At 47.1% G+C, this 17,181-nt stretch overlaps 1 protein-coding gene across 3 annotated transcripts in view; it reads right to left on the minus strand.

Moving 5' to 3' along the window:
* Positions 1 to 17,181, minus strand: part of EVC2 (EvC ciliary complex subunit 2) — a 154,570-nt gene that overhangs the window by 127,670 nt on the left and 9,719 nt on the right. For all 3 annotated transcript variants that reach the window (XM_043906207.1, XM_043906209.1, XM_043906208.1), the window contains exons 3-6: positions 13,343 to 13,509; positions 9,130 to 9,198; positions 7,109 to 7,295; positions 4,351 to 4,460 (exon numbers count right to left, since the gene is read on the minus strand). In XM_043906207.1, coding sequence (XP_043762142.1) covers positions 4,351 to 4,460; positions 7,109 to 7,295; positions 9,130 to 9,198; positions 13,343 to 13,509 — 533 coding nt within the window. The remainder of the gene's footprint in view (positions 1 to 4,350; positions 4,461 to 7,108; positions 7,296 to 9,129; positions 9,199 to 13,342; positions 13,510 to 17,181) is intronic.

The raw sequence follows: 17,181 nt of genomic DNA on the forward strand, positions 1-17,181 counted from the left end.
TGGAGGCAGCATATCTTGCAACTGAAAGGCCGTGCAGTGGAGCGGAAAGAAGCAGATTATGCAGGTTCATGCGGGGCTTCATCATTCTCCAGCACTCTGGCTTTGGACAAGGTACTGGCCTCTCTGTGCCTCAGTTTCCTCATCTGTACAATGGGAATTTTGTTCATCTCGTAGGCTGGCTGTGAGGATGAATCAGAAGAGTGCCTCGCCCACAAGGAGGAGTGCTATGAGTGCATGAATGTTGCTGGGTGTAGCGGGTGGTGATCGTGGTGGCTGTATCATCGTAGATAACCTGGTCTGGAGACTTGGAGCCAGAATCCAGTGAGCTAGGCAACCCCTGTTTAATTCCATAATGGCCACTCTAGGGGCATTTTCCCCTGACCTGAGCGATGGTCCACCCAAGGCAGGAAACCCCCTGATCCATGTCCTACAGCTGTTAAGGCGGCTATACTGGGAGCACTGGGGCATCCCAAACCCATCACAGGCCAGGTGGACAAGCTGATGGAGGGAAATCAAAATGCTACAAGTTTTCTTTTTTTTTTTTAAGCTTTCTTTTTAAGGAAGGAAATGGACGTGAGAGATGGACCATAAAGAAGGCTGAGTGCCCAAGAATTGATGCCTTCAAATGGTGGTGCCAGAGAAGATTTTTGAGAGTTCCTTGGACTGCAAGGAGATCAAACCAGTCAATCCTAAAGGAAGCCAACCCTGAATATTCTTTGGAAGGACTAATGCTGAAGCTCCAATACTTTGGCCATCTGATGCAAAGAGCTGACTCACTGCAAAAGACCCTGATGCTGGGAAAGACAGAAGGCAAAAGAAGAAACAGGCATGAGATGGCTAGACAGCATTACCAACTCAATGGACATGAATCTGAGCAAACTCCAAAAGATAGTGAAGGACAGGGAGGCCTGGCATGCTGCAGTCCATGGGGTTGTAAAGAGTCAGACACAAACTTAGCAACTGAACAACAATGGAAATTAAAACACAGACACACATCTTTAAAGACGAGACACCTATGAAGCAATCACTTGGCCCTTCCTGTTTCTGAATCGTATGTGCTTCAGAGTGTCTGTGGTGTCCCGTGAGTTTCAGGGTCTTCTGAACTAGTGGGTTTGAAGGCTGGCTTCCTCTCTCTTTTCTCTCCCTCTGGGTCCCTCCTTGCTGTTTCTTGACACCCAAGGTCTAAACAGAGAGGGGCTGAAAGTGTGCTACACAGCCTGTCTCCATCTCTTTGCAAAACAGAAACCATCAGCCTACATCCACTATATAAACTTCAAGGCTTAAGAAACATGTTTTAGAGCACAGCCTGAAGCCGGGAAACAAGGACCATGTGAGGGCCAGGGATGGTTTTCCAAGGTGGGCAGGATGTTTACACAATATACAGTAAGGAACTGGAGATAGATGTTCTAGATTTTTCCCTCTTGACCTCCCTTGTGTCTCTGTCCTGTCTCATGTACCCTTGTATGAATTTGAGGTGCATGTGTCTATATCTATGTGCACATGTGTATACATGTGTGTATGCCTGTGTTTAAGTTTAAGAAAGTAGTATCCAGACTCAAACACAGTGCATTTCTGACAGTACTTCCCTCCCGTGGTGAGGATTAGAAAGTGGTAACTATTTTTATTGCTCTCGTACCATTTTAAAATGTCATAACTGGAAGAGATGAGTTTGAAGGGAATCTTTTGACACCCCCGCCCCATTTTGCAAGTGGGAAAACTTGAACTCAGAAACACGGAACCGTTCTAAAAACACAGCGAGGGCAGCATTTCAGCCTCTGAAGTATCAGACACCAAGTCCATGGCAACGTGAAGAATTTCACCCCATTATGCAACTGCATTTTAAAATAATTCCTTTATTCTCCCATCTGTAGTGTGAGCCTCTTTACAGCCGACAAGCAGAGCAGACCAATGTTCTTATGTGGAGTTGACAAGATTTTCCCTCAGACTTAGATCATTTTCAATTCCAAATACACTGGACCTTCTCTCCATCCTAGAGGAAGGCCCAGGAGTCACCCAAAGAAACTCTGAAGTCCAGCTGGGTGAATCAATTAGAGAACAAAGCATAGGAGCTTTATCCAGCACTTATCCACTCAGCAAACACTGAGCTTTCTAGGAACCTTTTCTAAGGCAGGTCTAAGAAAGGTGATGCTGGCAGTCTAATGCAAGCAAGTAGGAGCCTAGAACACGCAGCATGAAGTCTGGAGCTCCAGAATCTCCACTCTGTCCACAAAACTGCCCAGAGAGAGCTCTTGAAGGCTTGGAAGGGAAAGGAAACTGAAAACCACATGCAAATATAAAATCATCGCTTTTATCCCCACAAGAGACGGGAGACATAGAACAGTCTCCCTTTTTATTGATGAGAAACTGGAGGCTCAGAGAAGTCAAAAAAGAAAAAAAAAAAAAAACACACCAGCCCAAGAATCATCAGTTCACTGATTTATTCATGTACTCACTCAGCAAATAATTACTGAGCACCTACTGTGTGCAGGGCTCTCCTTTTGGCACCAAGAACAGAGATTGGGAGTGAGACCGATGGGGTTTCAAGGAGCAACATCCTAGTGGGAGGATGGAGAGTTACTAGGGTGATGAGGTTGATACAACACACACAGGTGCCAAGCAAAGCAATGGACAAGACCCGTTAGGGGGTCACAGCCAGGGAGCCCCGACTCCACGCCTCCCATTGCCCCCCAGCCTCCCCAGGCTCTTCAGGGAGGTGTGAAGCCACCTTGGCTTAAAGTCTTAATGCCCCTATCCAGGGAGTTTTTGATTTCACTGGGTTTCTGCATTTTTCACTGTGGGTTTCTGACTGCTGCCTTTATCTTAAATTTTGATTTTAGCATATCTGGTTTCCTGTCCTTTGAAATTCAGATGGTACTTTTTTTCTGGGCCCTTTTATTTCCCTTTTTTTTTTAACCCTTCTTTGTCCTCATTCTTGACTTTGCACTTAATTGTTTTCTGAGACATTCGTCTTTTCTGACAGTTTCATAGGGCTTTCTCCTATCTGGTCTTTACCTTTATGGAATCTTTCATTTTATTTAATTTTATCCAGGATTAGTTTTCTTATTGCAGCAGGAACACCGCACACAGGCCTCTCAGCCTCGGATGGAAGGAGCTGGAGCTGTGAGGTCTGATTTTGGTTTTGCCATGTGACCTGGAGTAGTCACGCTGGAAGCCTCATTTTCCACATCTGTTATGAAAAGTACTTCCTCCAGGGGCTGCAGTCTGAACAAAATGACCAGAGTAACTGCAACGCAGCAGATCCAGGTTCAATCCCTGGGCGGGGAAGACCCCCTGGAGAAGGGAATGGCTACACACTCCAGTATTCTTGCCTGGAGAATTCCATGGACAGAGCAGCCTGGCGGGCTACAGTCTATGGGCTGCAATGAGTAGAACACAACTGAGTGACTTACACACACACACACACACAACTAGAACACAGGCTCCATGAGGACAGGACACATCTCCTTCTCTGGATCCCCGGGGTGCAGAGCGCCTAGCATGGGCCATGCACCAACCACACTCACCACCTACATGGATCAACAAAAAAGTGAACGGAAAATGAAAATGCTAGCGGTAATGGGGTTACAGGTTGAATCACATTCCCCCAAAATCCATACTTGAGGCCCTGACCCCAGTATCTCAGAATGTGTCTGAATTTGGAGATAGAACCTTAACAGACGCGATTAAGGTAAAGCGACTCCATCACGGTGGACTCTAACCCCCGGACAATTGTCCTTATTAGGAGACTAGGACACAGACACACACGGAGGGATGACCACGTGAGGACACAGACAGCAGACAGCTGTCTACAAGCCAAGGAGAGAGGCCTCAGAAGGACTCAGCCTTGCCCACACCTTGACCTGAACGTCCAGCCTCCAGGGCTGTGAACGAACTAATTTCTGTTGTTTGTGAGCCAACTGGTCTGCGGAACATTTTCACAGCAGCTCTAGCAAACCAGTACCAATAGAAGGTATATGGTTGAATGCTTACTACACACAAGACATGGTGATGAGCAATTAACATCTATGTAAATAAATTTTTTAAAAAAGAAAAAAACTACGTAGAAATGTGTAAATAAATATGAGAACATGCCAAAAAAAAGAAAAAAGAAATTAATGTCTATGGATGACATATCTCGATAATCAGGTCCATAGAGGTTACAAGGAGCTAAAAGGGAGCCTGGTTCACGGCAAAGTGTATGAGATTCTGGGACCCATTCACTAATCCAGAATTCGGCATCACTGAATGAATGGAGGATGGAAGGAAGAAAAGCATGAACAACGGATAATGTGCTCGAGGTTTCTAAAACAACAATGATGAGACAGAAACCACAAGTAACACAGACAATACCAGTGACGAACTCTGGAAGGAGAGCTGGGCAGGAAGCAGCAGGATGTCTCCACTCCCGACGTCTCTGGCCTCGAGCGAAGCTGTGTAGCTGACGGAGAAGGAGTCTCCAACTGTTCAGAGAGAAGGCACGTGCGGTCAGCAGGGGAGTCCCTGCACACCCAAGACACGGCATCACAGCTCCTTAGATCACATACTTTTTAGCACGGAGAGTAAATCAAGCAGGCGTGCTCTTGGCCAACTCTGCTTTTACTTGGAAGGGCTGTCAGCAGGTGCAGGGAGCTTTACCTGGGCCCCCAAACCATCCAGAAATGCCTGGGCCTGGGCGGGTCAGCCTCCCTAACTCAGGATGTATTTAGCTCATCCACTTAGGAAATCCAGAACCTTTCTGTTTTGTTTGGAGTCCAGCTGGGGAACCTATTTATTCCCACTGATCCGATGCACACAATGAAGGAAAAGTCTTTACAGAACTTTTGGGCAACACTAGCTGCCACTTTGACGCCTTCAGGCAGCCTGGTCCTGGGAGCCCAGCACAAGGCACAGAGAGGCAGCACCAGAACAGGTCCGGGAGAGGGAGAAGAAGGCCACTCGGGCCCACGGAGGGTCCCCTCTAATCTCATGGTCACTGGTTGGTCCTTAATTACACAGAGAAGCTTCTGTAGAAGACAGGGTTTCTGACTCAAGTGGGTCACCTGCATTGCGGGCAGACGCTTTACCGTCTGAGCCACGAGGAAAGCCCCTTAATAAGAAGCCAGGACTGAAACGTCAGCTATTAGGAGAAGGCGCCTCTGCAATAGGGAGAGGTCACACCCCAGGGTGAACCAGTGGGCTCTGGAGTTATGGGTGGGGAACTCCCTTTCTTTAGAAGGCCTCCCGGAAGTGGGTGTCACAGCACCCCCAGTTCACAGCTGCAGGGGCTGAGGTTCAAGGATGTGCAGAGTGCACGTGTCAAGAGCAGAAGTCAGCAAGTTCATGGGCGAAGTGTGTGGTCCTGGCTCCGAGCAGGTGAAGTGCAGGAGTGGCAGGTGAGTGAGGGGCAGGGAGCACAGAAGGGTCCTCCAGGGGGACACAATAGCAGGAGCTGATGCCGAGCCGTGGGAGGAAAGTGCCCAGTTCGGGATGGTAGGAGCACGGACCACACAAGGCCACTGGAGCAATAAAATGAGAGGCAAGGAGAGTGCCAGGCCATGTCCCCTTGTTCAGACTCTGCAGTGACTCTGTGAGGCTGGGGGACTCACGCCACGTCTGCGCAAGCTCAGAGACATGCAGTGATTTCCGGAGGCCACGCAGCTTGGAAATGGCCAGGAGTCAAGGGAGCTCTGTCTGAGATCGAGTCTGGGCTCTGCTCTCAGCCCTACATTCCTGTCTCTAAGCATGAACTTAAGAACTTAAGAAAAAGGAGATTTATTTTTACATCATTCAAGAAAGGCACTGAAGATCACTTAGCTGAGATATACCATGACAGTTTTTATAGCATTGCTTAAACCAGCGCCAGCAAAGAGGTCACTACTTGTGGGCCAACTCCACTGACAGCTTCTGTCAATAGTATGGTGTTAAGATGGATTCTGGGGTTTCATCTAGACTCAGAAAGAGTGGTGGCATTCATGAGCAACGTGGGCCATGTATATGGAAGTGGACAGGTCAGTAAGAGTCCCAGGCCTGTGAGTGGCACTATAGCATCATGGGTACGGGGTGGATGGAGAAGTCAGACTGAGTTTGTCTCAGCCTTGACTGCCAACCCTGGGCCTTGGGTAAGTTCCTCATCACCTTAGTTTCTACATCTGTAGACAAGGCACCTTCTCAGAATAAAAGAAGTCCCGCCTTTCTAGGAAAACTGACAACTCTGAAGTCAGAGTAACAACTGCATCCAAGAATTATTATTTTTTTAAATTACTTGTTTACTTTTGGCTGTGCTGGGCCTTCACTGATGTGCAGGCTTTTCTCTAGTTGTGGCTAACGGGGGCTACTCTCTAGCTGTGGTGCATGGGCTTTTCATTGCGGTGACTTCCCTTGTTGTGGAGCATGGGTTCTAGGGCGCATGCATTTCAGTAGCCGGGCTCCCAGGCTCTAGAGCATGGGCTCAATAGTTGTGATGCATGAGCTTAGTTGCTCTGCGCTCGTGGGATCTTCATGGATCAGGGATCGAACCCGTGTCTCCTGCATCACTTCAGAGCCACCAGGGAAGCCCCCAGAATTGGTTTTAAATCTCCTTAATTAACCAACGACAAGCTCACTTCAAGAAACACACCTCTGAAAGCCAACCAGTGATGGTGTCATGCTTTGAACGGGAGCTAATTAGCAGCAGAGTTACTCCCGTGAACACAGCTGAACATGTCAAGAGCACGCTTCCTGGGCTGATGCCAAACCCCTCCTGTGTCTGTCCAGCACTTCCCCAACAAGCTCTTCATTTCACTGAGTGATGGTCATTTTGATCATCCAGCTGGTGGATACAGTGGGGTTCACTATAATCTCTTTGTGTATGTTTGAAATTGTTCATAATAAACTTTGAATGCATGTATTTTAAAACTCCTTCCCTAAATCCCACCTCTCTTAACCTAAGTGACAAACCAGCTTCCTGGTTACAGAAACTGTGCTGGGGTTTCCTCCTCTGATGACCCACCAGCAGATTCCATCATGAGAATCCACGGCATGAACACAAGTCACATGTCTGAGAAGACGCCTGCTGCCTATCCCGTGCTCTGTGCTATCTGTACATATCTCCATCATGCCCCACCCTTAACTTTCTACACGTGGCTATTACCTTGCAGAAACTTCTTCCTGAAAGCCTGGAAGCCTCTTGAGGTCTGGTTTCCAGCCGACTCCCTAATAGTGAGGCCAGTAATGTTGTCCAGTAAGAGCAGGTCGGAGAGGTTGGCAGCCGTGGGTGTCCTGGTATTGTTCACAAACAGTCGCACGTGGGCTGATGGCCACTCACCCTGCACAGACACCTAGGACAGGAGGGGAAGTGAGGCCAGACTCACTGGTGAGCCCGACTTCCCAACACAAGGTCCCAGCTCGACTTGCACCCACTAGGTCTGCAGGCAGAGGGAAGGGATTATGGTCTCACGAAGGTTCTAGAATTTATCGGGTCTGATATCAAACACCCCAGGAGAATTTTGACTCCCTCTTGACAAGCTGTTGCTCAGATCATTTCAAAGAAACCAGGACCCTGAAATGCAGTAAAACCACAGAGAAACTTGGATGAAGAAACATCCATGCATGGGACCACAGTAGGAGAGATTGTCACAACTGGGGTCACCAAAAAAAACAAACAGTAGCGCTTTCTTAATTCATTATTTTGAAGATTCAGTCCCAGCCAGTCCAGGTCCTCTGACTGCCATTCGATCTCCAAGTTTGCCCTGAGCTGGTCTCCTGTCTCCTGGCCAGTCGCCTTCCAGGTTCTGCCCACCCATGTGCTTGCATAGCTAGCTTATTCAAAGCCAGTGGCCCATCTCCAGCTTGGCTCCCCACCTGGCCTCTGCCACCTTGTTCTGCCCCCTCTCTCAAAGCCTATTTCCCACCATTCCTGCCCTTCCTTCACCCCAGCTCTGCTGAAAGAGACAGAGGAGCTGAGAAAAGAGAGGGAAGCCATGTACAGCCCCAAGAAGAGTGAGCTCTAGATTGTAATAAGTTAAAAAAAAGCAAATTGTAAAACTTGGTGTATAGGGTAGTCACCTACATAAAAAGGGGAAGAAAGAAGGTAGGTGTATGTATGTACACATGGGCACACACACACACACACTTATAACCACACTCATGTAGCAGGAAACATTTCTAGGAGGACACAGGAGAAACTGGTAGCTCCAACTATATTCCAGGAAGCGAATCAAGAGAGCCAAGGGCCTGGGCCTCAATGAGAGCTGTGCAGTACACGGTTAGCTAAGCAGACCTGGACTGTCCAAACCCCGCCTATCCCAAAGAGACGACCAGCTCCTGAGAGACTGGCTCTGAAAGCCGTGGAATATCTTGTCTGGTAAGAGTGTCTTGCTATACTTATGGCCTTGGGCCACCCCAGGTAGTCTGCGCTAACCATGTAATTCATGGCGGGGGCCTTGAGCCAAGCTGAGTTCAGGTGACCTGAGTACCTGAGGTCAGTGACGTGAGTGCTCCATGCCTACATGATGGCTCCTCAATAAAAATCCTGCACTCCACGGCTCGGGTGAGCTTCCCTGGTGATGTCACACACCATTGCTAGGAAAAATTAAATGCTGTTCCTTCAACTCCACTGGGAGAAGACCAGGTGTCTTGGGCCTGGTCTCCCCAGAACTCTGTCCTAGGAGCTCTTGGCTTTGCTGACTATAATCTGTATCGTTCTGCTGTAATAAACTGTGACTGTGAGTAGAGCAGCTCTTCTGAGTTCCCTGAGTCCTTCTCGGGAACCACTGAACCTGACGATGGTCTTGGGGACCCCCAACACAAGGGTCATGAGAAGGTCATCTCAAGAGATTAGTAAGAATCAAAGACCTAAAGATATTACATAAATCTGTAAACTGTTGGCACCATATCAATGTTAAAATCTGGGAGAAAATACATGCTTTCTTTCCCATTTTAAATAATCACAGAGGATTTTCAGTAACGATTTTGTTGTTAACAAAAAAAATCTTAGTCTGGTGCTTCCATATAAAATATGGGATCTCTATGGGTCACTTCATCACCCGTGTCCAGACGTGGGTAGACAGCCATGTGATTTGCCAGGTCTTTAAATACAAAACTCTGCTAATAAATGATTTCAGCAAATTCAATTACTTTCTCTTTAAGCATAAACCACCAGTGAACACTCACCACTGCACATTTCTGAAAAATGACTCCATTCTCAGAAGTCCCTTGAATGTCTCTTGAAATGTCTCCATACTACAATAAAATGTAGAACTTATTAGAAAATGAAAAACATTTCATGCTACACATGTTAAATACAAGTACAAGATGAACTTTTAAAAGTTGGGGGAGGTTGGAGGAACTTCCCTGGCGGCCCAATGGTTAAGACTCCACGCTTCCAAAGCAGGGGGTGCAGACTAGATGCCTGATCTGCGAACTAAGATCCCACATGCTGTGGGATGTGGCCAAAAAATAAGTAAAAGGCGGGGTAGAAGGGTTGCCTCTGTAGTCATGCATTTTGACCCTGAAGATTTTTTTTTTAAGTCTTACAGAACTGGAACTTAAAACCTACGAATAAAGAAAAATGTGGACATGTGATGACATGGGGTTGTGTCCTGTTCAGAGGTACGTGCCAATGACATCTTTGTCACAGGGACTCAGCGAAGCAGGGCTGACACTTCAGCAGGAGGAATGTGAGCAGAGCTATGGAAAAATCCTTTAAAGACTGCTCACATATCCTGGCTTCCTAGGCCTTGTCATTGTTCAGTTGCTAAGTTGTGTCCAATTCTGTGCCATCCCACGGATTGCAGCATGCCAGACTTCCCTGTCCTTCACAGTCTCCTTGAGTTTGCTCAAATTCATGTCGATTAAGTCAGTGATGCTATCTAACCATCTCATTCTCTGCCACCTCCTTCTCCTTTTGCCTTCCATCTTTCCCAACAACGTGGTCTTTAGTAGTAAAGAATTTGCCTGACGATGCAGGAGACGCAGGAGATGCAGGTTTGATCCCTGGGTCAGGAAGATCCTCTAGAGGAGGAAATGGCAACCCACTCCAGTATTCTTGCCTGGAGAATCCCAAGGACAGAGGAGTTTGGAGGGTTACAGTTCATGGGGTTGCACAGAGAGACTCAGACAAGGCTGAGTGACTGAGCAGCTCAACACGCACATGTCCTGAGTGGGGTACACAAGCCACACAGCAGGAACCGAGTGAACACGGACCATGGTGTGTTGGGGTGCTTCTTGTGAGCTGGATCGCTCACTAACAGGCAGAGAATCCACCCAGGATTGGCCTCCCGCAGCCCCATGAGCGGCTTCCCTGGTGGCTCAGTGGTAAAAAATCTGACTGCAATGCAGGAGACCCGGGTTTAATCCCTGGGTCGGGAAGATCCCTTGGAGAAGGGAATGGCTACCCAGTCGAGTATTCTCGCCTGGAAAATCCATGGATAGAGGAGTTTGGTGGGCTACAGTCCATGGGGTTGCAAAGAGTTGGACACGACTGAGCAATTCACACACACACAGCCCCATGACGCCTCCCCTGGAAACCAATGGAAAGCCAGGGCTCACCCACTGGATGCCAGCCCCGCTGCTCCTTGTCAACATAGCTGATACCTGTTTGTTTTCATCCTTGCACAAGCCCCTTGACCCCAGGCCATGCATCCCCACTGTCTGCCCCACCCACCTTCATCTGCGGTGGGTGGAGCCATACTGTGAATCACAGACCAAGGCAGCTCTCAGTGATACCGAAAATCCTAACAATGGCTATTCTTTCCCAAGTTCCGGGCGTATACCTGTCACTGTACACACATGAATTCTATTTCTCCCATTTTACAGATGAAGAAACTAAGGCTCATGGAGGTTAACCACCTGCCCAAGGTCGCACAGGTAGGAAGCTTGTACTCTGCCCAGGCAGTGTGCTGGTTAAAGCTCCATATGCTATGATAGGATAGGTATAGGTAGGTATAGGTATAGATAGGATAGGTATAGCTCCATATGCTGATTCTCCCGTAGGGCACACTCCCTCTCCAGAGCATCACTCTCTCATTGTATATAGTATAGAAACGAACAAAGATGCAGAGAGCAGAATTGATGTTCTGAGAACACTTTGACCACAGGCAGCAGCATGAGCTGTTGAGGCCTTTGATTCTGGCTGAGTCTCTGTCCATGACCCCACCCTCATGCTTTGACATGCCAGGACCCCAGCAAGTCCTTGAGGGCGGGCATCTGGCTTTCTAGTCTTCAGATCCCCACCCAGTATCCTGCATATGACAATCAGATAAACACAGTTTGCTGGGCAAAGACACACAGGAGGGGGATGGAGCATGGACTGGAAAGCGGATGACCACCATGGTGGCTAGATGCAGCTCGTCCTAAAGCCCAGAACCTGGGAACCTGACCCTATTTGGAAAAGTCATCTTTGAAGATGTAATTAAGCAAGGCTCTCAAGATGAGGTCATTCTGGATTTCAGGTGGGTTGGATTTAGCCAGGTCCTAAATCCAATGACAAGTGTCCTCATTAGTGACAGAAAAGGAGAAGACATGCCCACAGAGAAAAGGATACAAGAAGGTGAAAGGAGAGTATAACAGTAAATGTTAGGGGTCAACTGGCTAGCCGTGGTTCCCAGATACTTGGTCAATTACCTCTTGATGTCACTGTGAATGTATTTTTTAGATGAGACTTAACATTGAGGTCAGTGGACTCTGAAGGAAGCTGATGATCCATCATGGTGTGGATGGGCCTCACCCATTCAGGTGAGGTCTTAACAAAAAAGATGAAGGTTTCCCCTAAGGAAAAGTGCATTCTGTGCGGAGACCTTTGCAACTTGAGTATCAGCTCTTCCTTGGGTCTCCAGGCCACACTTGGAGATTGTGGACTTTGCCAGCTCCTACAATCACATAAGCAATTTCTTGAAGTAAATCTCCCCCTCCCTCCTTCACATACGTGTGTGTGTGTATCTCTGTGTGTGTGTGTGTATACACACATCCTACAGGTTTTGTTTCTCTGTAGAATCCCAATATAAAGATTGGAGTGATGCAGCCACAAGCCAAAGAAAGCTACCGAAGCTGAAAGAGATAAGGATGGATTTTCCCCTACAAGCTCCCAGTAACAGCACAGCTCTGCTGACACCCTGACTTTGGCCTTCCTGCCTCTAGAACAAGGAGAGAATAAATTTCACTGTTCTAAGCCACCACGTTGGTGATAATTTGTCATACAACTATCTGATACAAAATGTAGGAGATTAACACAAAATGTAGCCGAGGGCCAAGGAGGAGCTTGGAGCCGTGGTAGCCTGTTGGCTGAACCCAGTGGTTCTCAAGCCATTTTAAGTCATGGCAGTTTAGGTGAGAGTCAGCCTCACGTGGCACCAACACCTTACACAGTATGAAGAACATTGGGAGCAGGGACAGCGGCTAAGAGCAGGGGCCCCACATCCTAGTTCTGCCACTTCGACCCATGGGACCCTGAACAAACTCCTTAATCTCTCCAATCTTCAGTTCCTATCTGTAAAAAAGGAATAAAAATAGTACCTGTTTAAGAAACTTATAATGAGGCTCCAGTGAGATTGTGCATAGAAAGCGCTAAGCCCATGGCTTTTCCGGTAGTCATGTATGGATATGACAGTTGGACAATAAAGAAGGATAAGCGCCCAGGAATTGATGCTTTCAAACTGTGGTGCTGGAGAAGACTCTTGAGAGTCCCTGGGACTGCAAGGGGACCAAACCAGTCAATCCTAAAGGACTCAGTCCTAAATAATCATTGGAAGGACTAATGCTGAAGCTGAAGCTCCAATACTTTGCCCACCTAATGCAAAGAGCTGACTCATTAGAAAAGACCCTGATGCTGGGAAAGATTAAGGGCAGGTGGAGAAGGGGACGACAGAGGATGAGATGGTTGGGTGGCATCACTGACTCGATGCACATGAGTTTGAGCAAACTCCAGGAGATAGTGAAGGACAAGGAAGCCTGGCATGCTGCAGTCCATGGGGTCGCAAAGAGTTGGACATGACTGAGAAACTGAATAACAACATGCCTGGCGAGCTGAAAATACTTTTTAAACATTTGGCACCATTATCAGTAGTAGCGTTTTTATAACAGGTGCAAGTGAATCGATCCGGTTAAAGCAAAACTCTATGCACTGCTTTAGCACCAGCAGATGAGGCTGCCTCATGCTCAGATTCACACATCCTATTCATCTAAATGCTGTATATCGTATAGAAGAAGCAGCTCTCTGTAAAGAAAAATGGATTTGCTCCCTAATGATAACTATATTTAGTGAACGAGAAAGAATAGGTGTTTTTTGGAGGAGGAACAAAAGCCTGTGACATTTTCTACACAAGTGGTCCAAAACCGGTTTCTTTACAACTTCTGATATGTCTTTAAAAGAAATGAACATGTCACTTACCAGGCGGTGTGTTACAGCAGAGTCTCTTTTAAACAAGGTCTTCCTAGGCCATGAGTGTGTAAAAGCAAAGACGGAATGAATCCATGGCCCACTAGAGGCTGCAGAAGCCAGGGGTGGGTTAAAGACTTCAATTTCCTTACTGAATTTCATCCCAAATGGTGCCTCCTCTGCAAAACAGCAACGTGCATGCATTACATAATACCAAAAGGCAATGATTAAACTCTGGAAGCAAACCACATGATACGTGGCAGGCATTTGGAAAATCTTTGCTGAGTAAGTGAACAAGGGTGTGAATGAATGAATGACTTCTCTCTTTGCCAAGAAGGTGAGAAGTTCTCATTGGGAGTCATAGAGCTTAAGAAGAGTTTCTTGAAGTGTGTGTTTCTTACCTGAGCTATAGGCATAAATGTACACTCCTGGCCCCCCTCTAGACTGACTGAGTCAGGAACCGTTAGGTAAGGGAGGAGGCATGGGTGATTCCTACATACCTAGCATCAGAGGGCCCTAGGTTCCAGTCCTGGCTCTGTCACTCGCCAGCTATGCCCTTGGAAAACCTCTAACCACTCTGTAAATTCCTGTTTTGAAGTGACCAGAATTGTGGAGTCGTGCCTTTTCAACATTTATCTTCTGTCCAAGTACAAACTGTATATGGACTGAGAATGAATCCTGTTTTTCACTCTTCCTTACACGGAGTATTATCTGATAGCAAGGTCTTTAGAACTGCTTTGGAACCCCGTTTATAGAATTTCCAAATAAATGTAGGAAAAATTAAAATTTAAAAAAAAGAATGTGGAACTGGATCCTGGATAAAATCAGTATCCTTTTTCCCAGAATAGTATCTGTGGTTCAGTTCACAACATTGGAATGGGGACAAAGGTGAGCATCTGGGGATCGAGAGCCCTCACCATGGAAACCACCAGGCGCTTTCCCAGGCTCAGTTGGGACTGTTCGAGTCAATCACACAAGTGGGACAGAACACCCACCTCCAGACCCCAGTCCAGTCCTTCGGGCTACGGGACAAAGACTCACTGGACTTCAAATCTTAAGGCCACTCTGGGCTTTGTCTCTGGTGTGGGTGTCTACGCCCCTGCTCCTCCAGGCGCTCAGAAGGCCCAGCCGTGGGCTCTGATGGAGACCTGAATGAGGACTGACACTGCTACTGTCCACAGACAGTACAGAAGGAAATCAAGCTCTGACCTGACCACCACCTCCCACCGCGTCACTACCCAGCGGTCTCCCCACTAGCGTGCTGTCACGTGGGTCATCGGTGGTGAATCTGCAGCTGTTTGAATGCACCCTGGCTCCCTCACCTCTGGGCTGCCACATGCCTGGAAGCCTCTCCCTGTTTCCTTCTCCTGCTAGTTGCTACTTCTCAGGACTCAGCTGAGACGCAACACCTCCTCCAGGAAGCCCTCCCTGAAGCCTTCCCAGTGACCTCATTCCTCCACCCTCTGCTCTCACTACAACCACAGTCCTGAGTGCACGGCCCTCCCTTATCCAAAACGTCTGCTTAATTAGTGACCAAAAGTTTCCCATGATTATCGTGATATCACCTCAATCTATTTTACTCAAATGAAAACACCGGATTTTGTAAACTTCTATAAAGTCTTTTGTAAAGACTGCTTGTTGCTGTTCAGTTGCTAAGTTGTATCCAACTCTTTGCGACCCGGGGGATTGCAGCATGCCAGGCTCCTCTGTCCTCCACTATCTCCTGGGGTTTGCTCAAACTCATGTCCATTGAGTCAGTGATGCTATATAATCATCTCATCCTCTGTCGTCCCCTTCTCCTCCTGCCTTCAATCTTTCCCAGCATCAGGGTCTTTTCTAATGAGTCAGCTCTACACATCAGGTGGCCAAAGTATTGGAGCGTAAGGTTCAGATCAGTCCTTCCGATGAATATTCAGGACTGATTTCCATTAGGAGTGATTGGTTTGATCTCCTTGCAGCCCAAGGTACTATCAAGTGTCTTCTCCAGCAACACACTTCGAAAGCATCAATTCTTGAGCACTCAGCTTTCTTTATGGTCAACTCTCACATCCATACATGACACTGGAAAAACCATAGCTTTAACTATACAGACTTTGTTGGGAAAGTGATGTCTTTGCTTTTTAATACACTGTCTACGTTTGTCATAGCTTTTCTTTCAAGGAGCAAGCTTTAACCTCGTGGCTGCAGTCACCATCCGCAGTGATTTCTGAGCCCAAGAAAATAAAATCTGTCACTGTTTCAACTTCTTCCCCCTCTATTGGCCATGACATGATGGAACTGGACGCCATAATCTTAGTTTTTCCCATGTTGAGTCTTAAGCCAGCTTTTTCACGCTCCTCTTTCACCTTCATCAAGAGGTTCCTTAGTTCCTCTTCACTTTCTGCCATAAGGGTGGTGTCATCTGCCTATCTGAGGCTATTGATATTTCTCCCAGCAATCTTGATTCCAGCTTGTGTTTCATACAGCCCAGGATTTCGCATGATGTACTCTGCATATAAGTTAAATAAGCAAGGTGACAATATATAGCCTTGTCGTACTCTTCCCAATTTTGAACCAGTCCGTTGTTTCACGTCTGGTTCCAACTGTTGCTTTTTGACTGGCTTATGGTTTCTCAGGAGACCAGTAAGGTGGTTGGGTAAGCCCACCTCTTTAAGAATTTTCCACAAGTTTGCGGTGATCCACACAGTTAAAGGCTTTATTATAATCAATGAAGCAGAAGTAGATGATTTGCTGGAACTCTCTTGCTTTCTTCATGATCCAATAAAAATTGGCAATTTGATCTCTGGTTCCTCTGCCTCTTCAAAACCCAGCTTATACATCTGGAAGTTCTCAGTTCATGTACTACTGAAGCCTAGCTTGAAGGATTTTGAGCATAACATTCCCAGCTCATAAAATGAGAGCAATTATACAGTAGTTTGAACATTCTTTGCCATTGCCTTTCTTTGGGATTGCAATGAAAGCTGACTTTTTGCAGTCCTGTGGCCACTGCTGAGTTTTCCAAATTTGCTTACATATTGAGTGCAGCAGAGTAACAAAAGACATAAAAAATACTTTTAACTCCCCCAGAAAATGAAATAGGTTTATCCCTGGAATAAAACAAGGTGTATTCATAACCTGTGTCAATTCTGGATGAAAAGTCTGTTCTGCCTGCCCAGGACCCTCCCTTCAGGGCAGCCTCCCCAGCTAATCAGTAAGATTCTTGCTCAGTCTCTACAGACATACCTGGATCCCAGTGCATCCTGGTCCCCAGGAGGCCAGACTTAAGCCCAGAACCCAGAACACCAGTGATGGGACTGGGGACTGGCATGGGACTCAGACTGTGTGCATTAGTCTTCCCTGAACTTCTGCCGAGCTACAGAAAGTCTTTTCCTTTCTGCAAGAGGCAGCAGTTACTTTCACATGGAAAGAATGTTCCTGAGAATGACACTCACCAGACGAAAGCAGAAGCCTCATTGGAAAGAGAAAAATAGAGCCCTGAGAACACTGTGCTCCTGGATCCGGGGCCTGTGCAGTTCAGCGATAAGGGTCAACAGTTAATTGCTCACTGCTTAAGTTAGTTTCAGTTGGATTTCTGAAAGCTGGTATGGTAGACTTTCAGTGCATGTGTACTCAGTTATGTCTGACTTTCTGCGATCCTGCCAGGCTCCTCTGTCCATAGGATTTCCCAGGCAAGAATACTGGAGTGGGTTGCCATTTCCTTCTCCAGGGAACCTTCCTGACCCAGGGACTGAACCTGGGTCACCTGCATCTCCTGCATTGGAAGATGGATTCTTTACTGCTGAGCCACCTGGGAAGTCAGGTAGACTAATGGTCCCCAAAGACACCCAGATCCTAATCTCAGTGACCTGTAA

The sequence above is a fragment of the Cervus elaphus genome, chromosome 6 (genome assembly GCF_910594005.1).
Source record: "Cervus elaphus chromosome 6, mCerEla1.1, whole genome shotgun sequence".
NCBI classification, from domain to species: domain Eukaryota; kingdom Metazoa; phylum Chordata; class Mammalia; order Artiodactyla; family Cervidae; genus Cervus; species Cervus elaphus.